Here is a 14,309-nt window from a genome sequence, read left to right as displayed (position 1 = left end):
GGAGGGGAGGGTATTGTGGCATCTGGAGGCTTACAGATCATTAGATTGCTCTGACTCCAAAAGCTCTGCTGTCTGCAAGCAGCCAGCTCATGAAGAGTTTCCATGGTCCCCCCAGTCCCGCACGTGTGTATTGGGGGAGGGTATTCTTAGGTTACCTCAGCGTTTGTGTCCCTCCCTGGGGACCCAAATGCGACTTTACCGCTTGTTTCAATTATTGCACAGAAGGAGCAGATGACATTCCTGGGCCGGTGACCTGGGAGCCAAGGCCTGAAAATTCCATCTTTTTAAAGTGGCCAGAACCTGAGAATCCCAATGGATTGATTCTAATGTATGAAATAAAATATGGATCACAAATCGAGGTGAGGCTGGGGGATGGTTCGTGTCGGGGTGCGTTTCCATGACAGTTGATAGCATATGTTACAATACAACACAAGTCTCCCCGCAGTTAGCTCACAACTTAAAACCAAAAAATGAGGTGGTAAGTCAGTGAGGACCTGAGTCTGTCTACCAGCTGCATGCTCTTTGAGGAATACTGAGGAGCTGGGCTTGTTCTCACCCTCAGGAAACTCTTTCGTTGCAGAAAATGATCTTTCAGCATAGACTGGATTTGTCTTAATAACTTTTAATCTTTCCGGAGCCCTTTTTGATCAAAAAAACACATTTGGTCAAAACTTGGAAGTGCTTAAAGTTTCTGGAGCACTGCTGTTTAAGACTTGGTCCCCTCCCTTTTATTGCAGTTGGGATCGCTGTTAGGTAGGAAGTGAGAGACTGGGCACAAGGAGTCACCCATTTCTCCTGTGTTTATGGAAAATTGACACGTATGTTTTATGTCCCCCAGGATCAGCGAGAATGTGTATCCAGACAGGAGTACAGGAAGTATGGAGGGGCCAAGCTTAACCGGCTCAACCCTGGGAACTATACGGCCCGGATCCAGGCCACCTCTCTCTCTGGAAATGGGTCGTGGACTGATCCTGTGTTCTTCTATGTCCCGGCCAAAAGTAAGGCTTGTGAGAGAGTAGCTGGGAAAACTGAAAGCAGGTTGGGCCAGGACTGGGGAAGCCTGGGTCATCGTGGCTCTCTGATTTTCTGATTTTCATTGGAACAGAGTTGGCCAGCTTTCAGAAGGGTCGCACTTCTGTGAGCATCGGGTCTGGGAGCTCAGGCTGGGGAGCTGCTCTGCTTGGAGTCCCTACCTCATCTGATGGGCAGGGCGAGGGTCTGAGCCCCTCTTCTGAGGAATCGGCAAGAGGCCTTTGTTCTTTACTTGGTTTATGTCCAAAGCATTTCACAAAGAGCTGAATTGACCATTCTACCTCCTGCCTCTTCAGGGATGCTGGTTAGCGCTCAGATTCAGGGCTTAGAATCCTAAGGGGTGACAGGAACCTCGGAGCCATCTGGTCTAGCCTGCTCCATGGCAGGAGTCTCCATGGCAGCATCCTAGGCTGAGGCATTGTCCCCTTCACTGCCCATTGGTGAAATACAGATGCACTTTTAAAGCACTAACATTCATTGAAAGCACACAGTGCTCACCGTTTGGCACAGAGATTGGGCCACGTTGTGAGTTTTTGCTCAAACCATCGACAAGACAGAATTCTTAGAAGGCCCTTCTATGTGAGGATTTCAGATTTTAAAAGTGAATTTTGTAAAAGTGTATAATCACAACAAGGACCCTATACTTGTTTGGCCAAGAAAATTCAGTATTTTATTTGGTGACATAAATATTCTTTATTATTTCTATATTGAGTTTCTACTATTTCTTATTAGAAACCCGATTTGTTAGATTATTTCATGTTCAGATAATGGGATCAAATTTGCCATAGCTCTCTTTCTTACTGCTCCCGCCCGAGAGGACAGCCCTGCCTTGCTCAGTGGCGCTACTTTTGGGTCTAGTGGGCAGTTCCTGCTGCCCTGGTCCCTCCTGGTGTCCACATCTGTGCTACCCTGATCTGGAGTCTGAATTTTTAAATTCAGATTCGACTGATCCGGCAGTCTACCTGGTTAACGCCTAATAGTCAAAGACGTGCAGGGTATTTGAAAATCCTAACAGGGACAGATATCAACAGACGGATGGGGTGAACAGAGTCGCACACCTTGAGGCTGCATTTTATGGGTCTGGCACTCTGCCTGGGTTCAGGTTTCAGGGGTAAACAGATGCTTAGGCAGATAACTCCATCAACTAAAATAGTCTGAATTCTCCATGTGGTCCACTTAAACTACTCTTACTGGTCAGCCTGTGCCACCCATTCCTCCGCTAGAACCTTCACAGTATTTCTAGAGTGCTCTCCAGCATAATGACTTGTTTTTTTCTCCTCTCCTCTTGACATCCATCCCTTAGGAACAGAGCCTAGGTTTAGGGGTCTGGCATCAGGCTGTGGTTTTGAAACAGCAGCCTTGGCCTCTGGGATTCAGTGAAATTGGCTTATCTTGGCAGATGACAGGTTCTTCTCTGCCTTTGCTCCCCCATTTTGAACCCTGTGACTGCTGGGTTGCCAACGGAATCTCTCTAGCAGAAGTTGCCATATACCACAGGGACATAGATCTTCCTGCTGCTCTGCCATCCGGAAGTCTTTCCTTCTGTTGGCCGACACTCTCCTGCTGCACTTGCGTCTCATTTCCTCCTGTTTAATCCTCAGAGGAGATGGGAGCTCTGGAAGCTTGCTGGCAACTGCTCTCCTCTCAGGAGCCCTTCGTGTGCTTGAATACTGTTAAATTACTCTTCAGACTTTTCTTCTCCAGACTAAATAATCTCACGTCTTTTGCCCTTTTCTTGTAGCTCAGTCTCATAGACCAATTTTCCAGCCATTTACTCATTTTGTTCTTCTCTGGATGTGTTCCTGTTTCTTCATGTCCCTGTTGAAATGTGAAACTCAAAAAGAACACAGTACAACCTGACCAGTAGTATAAGTGGTACAAATGTAAGAATTAGTCCTCACGGGGAGAAAAAGAAACCTCTACCACCTTCCCAAAGGCAGTGATAACTTGTGAGTAGTTTCAAGAACTAGAAAATGCAGGAGCCTGCATCATTTTGAGAGCTATTTGATAAAAATATCTTTAATTTAAAAAATTAAAATAGCTTTATAGTTCTTAAAGAATAATAATAATAATAGATTTTAGTGGCAAAAGAATCATTGACGGGTGATTTATAATAGATGTAACTTAGTACCCACTGAGTTCCAAACTCATTTCTACATACACATGTCTACTTGGATGTCCCATGGGTACCTCAAACTCCTCGTGCACAAAACCAAAATCACAGTTGCTACTTTCAAAACATCTCTCCATCTTTTGTTCCTGAGCTCAGTCAGTGGCCCCATAATCTATGCACCACCCAGGCCAGGAACCTCCCACAGCCATCCCTCACCTTTCTTGCTCTCCAGCCACCCATTTCTCATTCAAACTCAAGTCTCGCAGATTCTGCCTCATAAATATCTCTGAATCCAACCTCTTCTGCCGCCACGACTGCCTCAGCTCAGAGCCTCCGGGGTGCTTGCTTTGGGGGAAAGTATGAACTGTGGGTGCAGGAAGCCTGGGTTCCAATCCCAGGGCCCTGGCCCACCAGCTTGCCTGGGTGACCCTGGGGAGGACAGTACATCTCTGTGAGTCTTCCTCATTTGTAGGAAAGAAGCAGTGATTTCTTCATGAAGTCTAAGCTGGGCATACACAGCATGTCCGGGCCCCCTTCTACCCCCTGGCACTCTGCATGGCAATTCCTCCTCCCGCCTGCCAGCCCCTCCGGTCTGCTCTCCGGCACAGCTGTCTCTCCGTACACAAATCTGATCAGTTCACTGCAGGGCTTGAGGGCTCTCACTGGCTCCTTTGAATCTTCCGAATGAGGTTCAAACTGCTTAGCTTGGACAAGGCCCCTTGGGAGCCGGCCCTGACTTCTCTCCAGTATCATTTCCAACCATTCCTCTGCACTTGGAAAGCTTCCCCTGACTCCCTTCTTTCCTCTCCCTTCCTCTCTGCATCCTTGCAATATGTGCAGCCCACTTTTCAGGTTGTTGTGCTACTTATGGACCTATTGATTTCCTGCATGCAGCAGAATTTTCCGGGGTGTAGATCAGCATCCCCAGTGTCCAGCCTGGCATCTGTCATATGAGTACTGTTGATGGTGATGAGCAGGTGCTGTAGTGAGCTCTGTGGTCTCAGACTTGTCACTAGACTCTAATGTTAGGGAGGAATTCAGAGCACCTTTGGCAAGGGGGGCCATCCAGTTATTTTTTGTTTTTTAAATTGTCTATGGAACTGTCAGAAGACAAATAAAGGTCAGTACAGCTTGAGCATTATATCTGCAAGAATATGCATTTATGTTAGTTGTATGCATTTCCGTTAATAGTCATTAAACTACATGTAAAGATTATTTTACTTGAGCCCATCATTGGAACTGCTATTTTAGAATTCACTGTACTTTAAAAATAAAACTGAGTATACTCCTTAGTCTGCACTTATCTAATCTTTTTTCAAATAACTCAGTTTTTCTGCTGTTATTTCTGATACTGTTTACCTTCAGAATTCCTAGTTCATGGTAGGGCAGTAAAGGAATTTTCAGGGATTTTTTTTCATACTTCCAGCTGAATATTAAAAAATGAAATGAGCAGCTTGCTTACCTAGTGACATTTTGTCATTTACCCCTTGTTTCTGCAGCGACATATGAAAATTTCATCCATCTGATAATTGCTCTGCCTGTTGCCGTCCTGTTGATAGTGGGAGGGTTGGTTATAATGTTGTACGTCTTCCATAGAAAAAGGTAAGTGACTCAGTGAGAGGTTTAGACACATTTTGTGGCTAAGTGTTTTGATGATTTGAACCTGAGTTAAGATGAACTTCTTGAGGATTTATGAGGAAATATTTTATGGATTGGAAAACTCATCTCCTCATTGGTTGGTCTATCACACAAACGCTGCTACTTATGCAGAGCTTTTCCAAACACGATGTCTTAGCTTTCTTGATCAAATAACTCTTTCACTTTCCAATGAAGTAAAGAAACAAATGTGTTTTAAAAAGCTCTAATCTGAGGCCACTGAAGAAGCCAAAAGATGCTTTAGCAAATGTCTGCTGGTCCCCTGGGCCCAAATGAGGAGTGTGGGTGAGAGCTGTTCTGGGAGTAAGCTCCCCCACTCCCCTTCTCCTGATACGTAATGAAATGCAGCAAATGAAACTGATAGAACGAAGATGTAAGTATATACAGAAGCATGTGGAGATGGGGTTTTTTTTAACCTAAACTTTAACCTTTTTGACAGAAATAACAGCAGGCTGGGGAATGGAGTGCTGTATGCATCTGTGAACCCAGAGTACTTCAGCGCAGCCGATGGTAAGCGTCTCAGCTACCTTCTTCAGGAGTGTTGCTAATTCAGGGGAAGAGGTTTGCGTTGTTTTGAGGTACCTTTTGCCTCAGATCTGTCTTCGTTAACACTTCTTTTTTTTTTTAATCAAAATTTTTAGCAGTTCACTGAATATGTCAAAAATTCTGGGACTGTATGGGATGCCCCAAGGAAAAACAGGCCTCAGAGATGAATGTGGCCAGCACAGTAATCAATTTATTTAATTGCTTGAAATTTTATGCTAGAGTGAAAAAAGCTGTTTAATTGTTGACATCTAGTCAGAGGATATGCCGCAGCTGACAAAACAGTCCTTTTAAACTGGTTTCAGCTTGAGTTTCATAGCATCTTAATTGTGTTTGATCACTTATGGCTTGTCTTCATTTTTTATCTTGGGGTCCTCCTGACTGGGGCCATCTGATTACACCCTCGTGGCCCAGTCACATTCCCTTTGGTAATAACGAATGAGGGCCATTTAGTTAAGTTGGATTGTACTCAACGGTTGTTGTTGTTGTTTTTTTTTTTTCCTTTTTGCTGTCTTTTCTTCCTAGTGTGCTTAAACCCTAACCTTTACTAGTAAGTCAGAGTGGAGCATTGGTCATCAGGTCCAATGACACCAGTACATTAACTGGCCATTTGCTAGGGGCTTTTACAAACACTGTCCAATTCAATCCCTCCGTCCCTGTAAGGTGGATTTTCTGGTGCCCATCCATCTGTAGGTGAGGAAACGAGGCTCAGAGGAGAAGCTTGCCCAGGTCACATAACTAGGCGGTCGGGAAGTCAGGACGTCACAGTTCCTGGCACCCTGTTGACAGTGTGGTGCAGTCACCATGGAAAAGGACTCTGAGGTCCTCGGGGCAGGCAGGGAAGCTGGCCCACAGGACAAGCTGGACCAGATTTGTCAAATGAATAAATAAGTGCATGAAATTGGGTAGATGTGTTTAGAAAGAGTGTTTGTCTCTTTCTTGCTTCAGGAGAAGTGAAAGTACACGTGCAGGAGATGTGAAATAAAGAGTCATGATTATCCTAATTGATTATCCTGATCAAATAAGAAAACATAAGAAAACCCTTTGATATTTAAAAGCACTACATAAATGTGTAAAGTTTTACTGTGATTTTTTTAATAATTTTTAATTCAGTTGTGTTTACAGTAAAGCCAATAAAAGCAGCCTCCTCTGAATAGGAATCAAGTGCAAAATAAGGACGTTATTCTTGTTTATATAAAGGTCTCACAGAGTTGTATTTTTAATAGGCATTTATATATGTACACACACTCCTATACCCCATGTATGTATGTATGTATATAAGTCATAGAGAACATTCTGGAAGGATACACATCAAACTTAGAAAAAGAGTAGTTACTTGTGGAAAAGGTCTTTTTCTTTAAAAAAAGCAAGAAGATTTTTATGTGTTGTTTGTATAAATAAGAGCTTTAAAAAAAAATCAGGTAAGGAGCCATCACATACTTAATGGAATTTATAGGGGAAATGCAAGGCCACATCCCTTCTCTGTAAGTGTGGAATAAGACTATTCTGGAGAATCTGCTCTGCTTTGAAATAAAGCACAGAAGATTGGCATTTATAGCTTTTGACCCTGAAGGGTCCAGGAAGTTTAGAGAAAGCATTAGTACAATAATATCAGATTCTAATGGTGATTTGAATTCAAATTTTGTGTCTTTCCGGAATGCTTTCATAATGTGTCTTGATTCTTCCTTAAAAACACGACAAAAAACAAACTCATTGTCACTCAGGCCAACAGGTAGGAACAGTGTCACCTCATTTGAACTTAATTTATTCAGCCTTTTGCCAAGCACCTTATAGCTAGTTTCCTCAAGGGGCGACAAAATGACATTACAGTTCAAAAATGCTTAAAAAACTTCATTCTCCAAAAGCTAATCTGCGTGTCACCATTCTCCAGAGTACACTGAAAATCCCCTACAGGGAAGTGCTGATAACATTGTGCACATACACTGCTGCTGGCTGCCAGGGCTTAGCACTGCTGGTTAAAGTCAGAGTTGTTGGGTTGAATTTAGAGAGAAGTATTGCGAGCATTGACTTCAGGGACCTCCCAAGGAATGAATGTGATTGGTTTTAACTCCGTGTTTTATGGTGTGCTACATACTTAATGCTGATTAAAAGCAAGCCTGGATTTTCAGAGATAAATGGATATAGACAGTGTCTCCTTATACTTTCTGAGAGGCATTGTGAAGAGTCTTATCTACTGGTTGTCTTGCATACTTACTCTCCTAAGCCAGCGTCAGCCTCTTCTTCAGGGCTATAAACTCTCTAAGCCATATGGAGGGCAGGCTCCCATTTGTGAAATTCCTAAACACATATGTACTATGAAATACAAAAATGTGTATGAAAGAAAAGCCTAGATTGACTAATATAGTCCATATTGGACACTTCTCAGAGGGGTATGTTGGTAGTATCTCCTGGGCCAAATTTATAGACATCTTTTCTTTAAGACATCGCTTGGGACTTGGGGATGTTGGTACAGTTGTCAGCCCACTGCTTCTCTCACATCCAGCCACAGGCCCAAGGTTACTGTCTGAAAGCATCAAAGCAAACACAGATGCTGTGCCAGGTTCCCAGTCCTTCTGCGTTTCTGAGCCAGGACCCCTCCTTCCTGCCAGTTAGTGTGCGGTGGAGTCCGCCGGGGTTTCCCTTCTCAGGCAGGGATGTAAGCACACAGCTTTAGAAGCAAATGATTGTGATTGAAATTTCTTGTGGAGCTTATGCAACAGGTTGATTTTATTTTAGTTTTTATCCTACTCCTCAGAGTTGTGGGATGGGTCTTCTGATTTTTGTTTTCCTTTCTTTCTTACCTCCCTTCTTCCTTTCCCTCTCTCTTTCTCCTTCCGTCTTGCCTAGAATTGTTTGCTTATTTATTTCTTAAACGGGATTGAATCCAACCAGAAGCATAGGCTGGACAGGAAACCATATTCAGGCTCAGTCATTACCATGCCCCATCTCCCAGCCCCTCACCCCAGTGGTGGCAGGGCCCTGAATTCACAGAGCCCAGCCCAAAGCCCTGGCGAGACCCCTCTGTTCATCAGTGGCTGCTCCACGCTGCTTACCACCGAATGCCCCTTTGTGCCAGAGCACAGGTGCTTCTGTGCCTCCTTAGATGCCCCCAGGTCCTTCACGAGGCTGGAGACACTTTGTCCAGACTAGAGCAGTGCTACCTCTGGAAATACAATGCCAGGCCCATGTGTAACCTGGAATTTTTCTAGTAGCCACATTAAAAACAGTAAAAAGAAATAGGTGAAATAAATGTTAATAATATGCTTTGTTTAACCCAATATATCCAAAGTATTATCAATTTTAATATGTAGTCAGTATAAAAATTATTGAAATATTTACATTATTTTTTGTACTAGGTCTTTGAAATCCAGTGTGAAATTTATACTTACAGCACGTCTCAAATTGGACTACTTTCTGGTTCTTAAGTCTCGTTAGTATCCTTGAATTATCTAGGAATCCTTGAAGATGTGAAATATCAGTGTTTGACCCTACAGTTGCCGTGCTGACATCCACAGCATGTGGGAAGTTTCAGAACAAGTCACGTCACTGTCTCCTGATACTCTCCTCTGTGGGCTTTAAGAAGTGGCATCTTGTATTCCTTGGCCCAGAGTTTCCCCCAAAAGCACGTTCTGCCCAGGGGCTCGTTGCCACACCTGCGTCAGTTCTGGTTTCTTCTTCCCTAGTGTATGTCCCTGATGAGTGGGAGGTCGCTCGGGAGAAGATCACCATGAGCCGAGAGCTGGGACAGGGCTCCTTTGGGATGGTATATGAAGGAGTTGCCAAGGGCGTGGTCAAAGATGAGCCTGAAACCAGAGTGGCCATTAAAACGGTGAACGAGGCTGCAAGCATGCGTGAAAGGATTGAATTTCTCAATGAGGCTTCAGTGATGAAGGAGTTCAATTGTCACCATGTGGTAAGAGAAAGCCCTGAAAAGCCAAAATCTGACACAGGAGAACACGTCACTGGAGCCCCCGTGTTTCAGTGGCCACACTTGTGGGTTTTGTATCTTGCCCCATTGTCTTACTGTTGCCTTTAGATACTTGTGCATAGGAAGGTTCTGGATCTGATGGAGACCCTGGCGAGTGGAGCCCCTGTGGCCTGCTCATTTGGGCTCTGCTCCTGGCCCCCACAGGTCCCAGCACCGCACTCAAAGTTCTAGCAGTGATGGCGGTGGGGGGTGGGGGGGGTCGGTGACAGTCCTGGGCAATCCTCACCCTCTGAGTCCTTCTTTCTATCATTCCTCCCAGGTGCGGTTGCTGGGTGTGGTGTCCCAGGGCCAGCCAACGCTGGTCATCATGGAGCTGATGACACGGGGGGATCTCAAAAGTTATCTCAGGTCTCTGAGGCCAGAAATGGAGGTCAGTTTTGATTTTAACCAACTTTGCCTGTTATCTCTTCTCTTTCCTTTAGAGCCTTCCCCCAGAAGATATTGTGTCTTCCAGTCTGTTTACGTTTCAACATTGAGTGTTTCTTGCTGCATGCTGGGTTATAGGTCTCTTCTATGAGGGATTTCCCTGACTAGAGAGAGACCTTGCTCTTTAGTGGGAGGCACTTGCTGTTCATCAAATACCATTTTACTTGGGAACCTCTGTGTTTTTGTTGCTGCATCTCCTCCACCTCCGGTTACCTCCTCCAACGCCACCTCTCCCTAATTTCCACTGACTTCTCTCTGAGCACCGATTTTCTCTTGTTTGGTTCTCTGAGTGTATTCCCATCGACCCCACTGTGTTCAGCTTTTCGTCCCAGGCACAGCCTGTAGCTCAGAGCCATGTTTGTGGCAGGCGATCTTGCAATAAATGCTTGTCAGAGTGCAGTGTTAGGTTGACTAGATTCTTGTGCTGGGCTGGCTTCCCACCCAGTGCTGTGCACGGACATCTGCTCATTCACAAGACCCCTCCCCACACACATGCCCTGCCCCCACACTGTCAGCAGGCTGTGCCTTGAGATGAGGAAGCTCGAATTCTCAAGCTCTGCCTCCACGTTTCAGGCTGGATCCTGAGTCAGTGTTTTGCTTGTGCTTCTGAATGATAAGCGCCTCAGCTGCACGATCGCTGCTTAGTCTGGTAAAAAAAAATATCAGTTTGTGTTACGAGCTCCCAATTCTAAACCTGCTGAAGTCCTGTGCAGATTTTCATTAGTCATGACAGTGTCTCCTTTCTGTAGCATGAACCTACAGCCAGCTTGTTAACACATGGAGGCATGACTTTTAAGTGAGTAATTCTAAGAGTGAACTGGTAAGTAAAGACTGAGAACTAGTACCAGCAACATCTGCCTTTCATTCGGCTGCCTTGGTGAGTGTCAGGTCCTCACTTTGACCCTGACTTTGCCACCTGTGAGTGAGCTTTGTGTCTGCGTGTATTCCCTAGAATACTGCCCTGTCTCGACCCCTCTGAATTTCTGTAGCCTTTCTCTGTTTGAGCTTAATCTTTTGTTTTTCTTCTTTTAATTTGCCACTTAATCATCTCCCAAGTAGTAGTTCCTTAATCTTAGTTGTCAGCACCTGTTCACCTGTGGCTTCCTTTATTCATAGCAGATGATGGTTGGGACTCTGTGAGGACCACAAGGCCGAGTATGAACCGAGGCCCTGAGCAGGGCAGTTGACAGACGTCCACCTCTGCTCCCCTCCACCCGGCCTGCGTCCCAGCTGCCTGGATCTTAGTGCCTTTTCCTGACCCACTTTGTAATGCACAAGCCAGCATGAAGGAGAAACCTTCAGCAGATAGGTGACTGGAGACGTGGCAGTATATTTCTTATCAGATTCATTCTAGACACCTCTCAAAAGTATGAAATGCTCAGTCCCTTCATCCCCGATTTCAGGCACAAAACTTGGAACGGGTGGTCTTAGTCCTGGCTCTGCAGTCCTCAGGCAGCCACTTCAGGCCCCAGTTTCCTCACATTTAAGATAAGAGGGTTGGGCAGCATGATTACTGAAGTCCTTTTCACATCTAAAATTCATTTTTAGGTTTCTCAGATAAACTTGTTCTCTCTAAAGCATGTCAAGTATGAAAATGTATATGCTTGTCCTGCAGTTTCATTCTGTTCTACTTGGCTTCTTCCCCCCGAGTTAAGATTTGCTCATTTACCTTGCTAAATGTGGGTGCTTGTGTATACATGTCTTAACAGCTCTAAGCAAATTAAAGATTTCTGTTCTCTAAAATGTCTGAAAGATTGGCAGTGTAGCACCAGGAACTGACAGAATGTCAGCCCTCTCTTTCAGTATTTAAAATCATCTTCCTTTTATTGATTCTGTTTTTCATATTAATTATGAATGACCACTTCTAGTGAACACCTATATTTAATCCTCCACACTTAAGTATTGTGAGCATAAACTTAACATTTCACCTGCAGATTTCCTAGTGTACCATGCACATTCAAACTCCTGGAAAGGTTAAAAGGAAATGTTAGGTCCTGAGGGGAAACGGCTTGTCTGAATGAGGCTCCTACATAAAAGAGAGTAGCAGTTTTGGCTTACCCTCGGGGACTTATGTCACTTCCCCAGACAACTCAGTGATCAGTACTTTAAATCACCAGAGACTGTCTTGATCGTCTCTTCAGAATTCAGATATACGTCGAGTGTAGGGAACCAACCCAGAAGTACTTGGAGAGTTGTTGTACTGCTGTAACTAGGCAAAGTCAACATCCGCTGAGCACAGAGCCTGGCCAGGCACTGGCAGGCACTTTCCATGCATGATCCCAGGTCATCCTCCCAGCAGTGACCCACGCTGACCCCCGTGTGGAAGAGCCCAGGCAGGAGCCCAGACAATCTGACCCCAAAACCTAGGCTTTTTGCGTGGCCCACAGGGTTTGAACTCCCATGGGAAGGTGAGGCATGGGACCTGTAAGAGCAAGACAGCTTGCAGTGTTGTAAGAGATGCTCTGTAGTCAGGGAAACTGAGGTAAAATCTATTGCACTAGTACAAGCAAGAGGTGGTTAGCATCTAAACTGTAGAGTGCTTATTTGCTTTTGTACTTTTTTTTAGGATGGAGAGACTTGCACATGTGTTTTATATAAAACTTTTTTCTAAATGGGTTTATTATTATTTGAGCATATTTCTCTTCAATCCAAAGCCAGTATGTTGCCCTCTTCTGCAGAGAGGAGATGCTTATCCATGTTGCTTGTCACTGTTTTATGCTGGTCATCCTCCAAGATAAGCTTTAGCTGGCCTTAAATTAATTGTCAAGTGCTTGTTTTCCTCAGTGCCCACAGAAAATGACAATCCAAGGAATGCCACACTGGAAGGTGAAAAAAATTAATCTCGATACTTTTGTACTTTGGAGGAAAGTTGAAGAGAAAGAAAAAGATGAAATGGTTTATAAGAATGCTTATGTGGGAAATAAAGCACGGTATCCATTTGGGAAGGACATTTGCTTGTTTCCACGTGGCCTTTGTAATGTTTTCCCTCCTTTTACCTGTACTTTGACTATAGGAATAAAAGGAAACATATAAACTAAAAGGAATTTGAGTAACCAAGAATTCTCATTATCAAAAATTGCTTGTTTCACTTTAAATAATTTTTGCCCTACCCAAAATAGAAAATGCTGGTCCCAAGTTGTGCTAATTGGTGTTTCTCTCTGAAGCCCTGAGTGATGTGGTCAGCCAGCAAGCGCATGACTTTACCACGAAGCAGATGCTTTGGTCTCCATAATAATATGTTTCTTCTGAACAAGTCCCGATTTCTTAGCAGAATGACCTGTGGTGCTCAGATTGAACAAAGATGGATTTGCAAACACTGAATGGGGTCGAAAAAATTCCTAAGTTCTCACATGAATTGTTTTCTTTTTTTTAATCTCCAACAGAATAATCCAGTCCTAGCACCTCCAAGCCTAAGCAAGATGATCCAGATGGCTGGAGAGATTGCAGACGGCATGGCATACCTCAATGCCAACAAGTTCGTCCACAGAGACCTTGCCGCCCGGAACTGCATGGTGGCCGAAGATTTCACAGTCAAAATTGGAGGTGCGTCCTTAGCTTTCCAGGTCTGAGCAAGGACTAAACTTGCACACGTTTTAGGGACTGAGTTGGCATTAGCCTGCCTGTGGAGAGGTTTTCCAGCACATCCCGTGAGTGCAAAGTCTTGTTCTTGGGAATAATATGATTCTCCCCAACTGATAGTCACAAACCTGGCCAGGGTGGATCTAATCCTGAGAGCACGTGGGCATGGCAATCCAGGTAGTAGACAACGATGAGTTGAGGACATACTCCTTGAGGTTGCCTCTCCTGGAATTTGAGGCATTTCTTGGCAGAACGATTCTAAGCATTGGTTAGAGAAATAAACGAAACAATGTCCTCAGGTGATTTTGACTTGGGAGCAAAGGTTGCCATCCAAACTACTACCTCCAATTTTCCTAGCTTACAAGGAGCGCTGTCCTCCCCAGGGATCCTTGGAGTTTCTAAGAGGGGAAGTCCCCTAATGGTAAAGCCCCTGCACAGAGTAGGAGTGGTGACGGGGAGGTGGCAATCCCTCAGGTGAGGGAAGATCACTGTTTACTGGGGTTCACACCCAGACTGGTCAGCTCTTGACCCCTCTGTTATAACGCTTACTTAGCTGACCATCCTGCTGGTTAGACCCCTTAGACCCCTTGCTGCCACCACCCACTGGAACACCACAAAAAGGGGTTGGCTTGCGTTTCTGATGACTGGTTAACAATTCACGTCAGGTTTTAGGTTTGGGTTTTGCTTTGATTTTTGAATCGGCCTGATAAAAATACGTACAACCTCAGGACTGCTCAGGTGGCCACCTGCTCTTACCAGGACCCTTATCTTCCTGCTGTGAGGTGGTGAGGATTCAGAAAAATACCAAATATTCCTCCTGAGAAACTGTAAGAGAGACTTTACATCCAAAAACTGTTTAAAGTTAACCTGTCTAGTTCTTGAACTGTCTGTTCTGGAAATGCTCACCTTCCTTTAGCAATATTTTATTTCCTTTAGCAATGATTTTGAATGAAATGTTTCGGTGCTTTAGTG

The 14,309-nt window shown here is 44.5% G+C and overlaps 1 protein-coding gene across 1 annotated transcript in view; it reads left to right on the top strand.

Moving 5' to 3' along the window:
- The window catches only part of IGF1R (insulin like growth factor 1 receptor), a 290,964-nt gene that overhangs the window by 254,397 nt on the left and 22,258 nt on the right, over window positions 1-14,309 (top strand). Inside the window, exons 12-18 of the mRNA XM_014849602.3 lie at window positions 223-359; window positions 839-998; window positions 4,645-4,747; window positions 5,241-5,311; window positions 9,028-9,257; window positions 9,592-9,702; window positions 13,142-13,301. Of these exons, the coding sequence (XP_014705088.2) occupies window positions 223-359; window positions 839-998; window positions 4,645-4,747; window positions 5,241-5,311; window positions 9,028-9,257; window positions 9,592-9,702; window positions 13,142-13,301 (972 nt within the window). The remainder of the gene's footprint in view (window positions 1-222; window positions 360-838; window positions 999-4,644; window positions 4,748-5,240; window positions 5,312-9,027; window positions 9,258-9,591; window positions 9,703-13,141; window positions 13,302-14,309) is intronic.

Source organism: Equus asinus, chromosome 2 (genome assembly GCF_041296235.1).
Source record: "Equus asinus isolate D_3611 breed Donkey chromosome 2, EquAss-T2T_v2, whole genome shotgun sequence".
Classification (NCBI taxonomy): Eukaryota; Metazoa; Chordata; class Mammalia; order Perissodactyla; family Equidae; genus Equus; species Equus asinus.
This window is presented reverse-complemented; position numbering and strand designations above follow the sequence as displayed.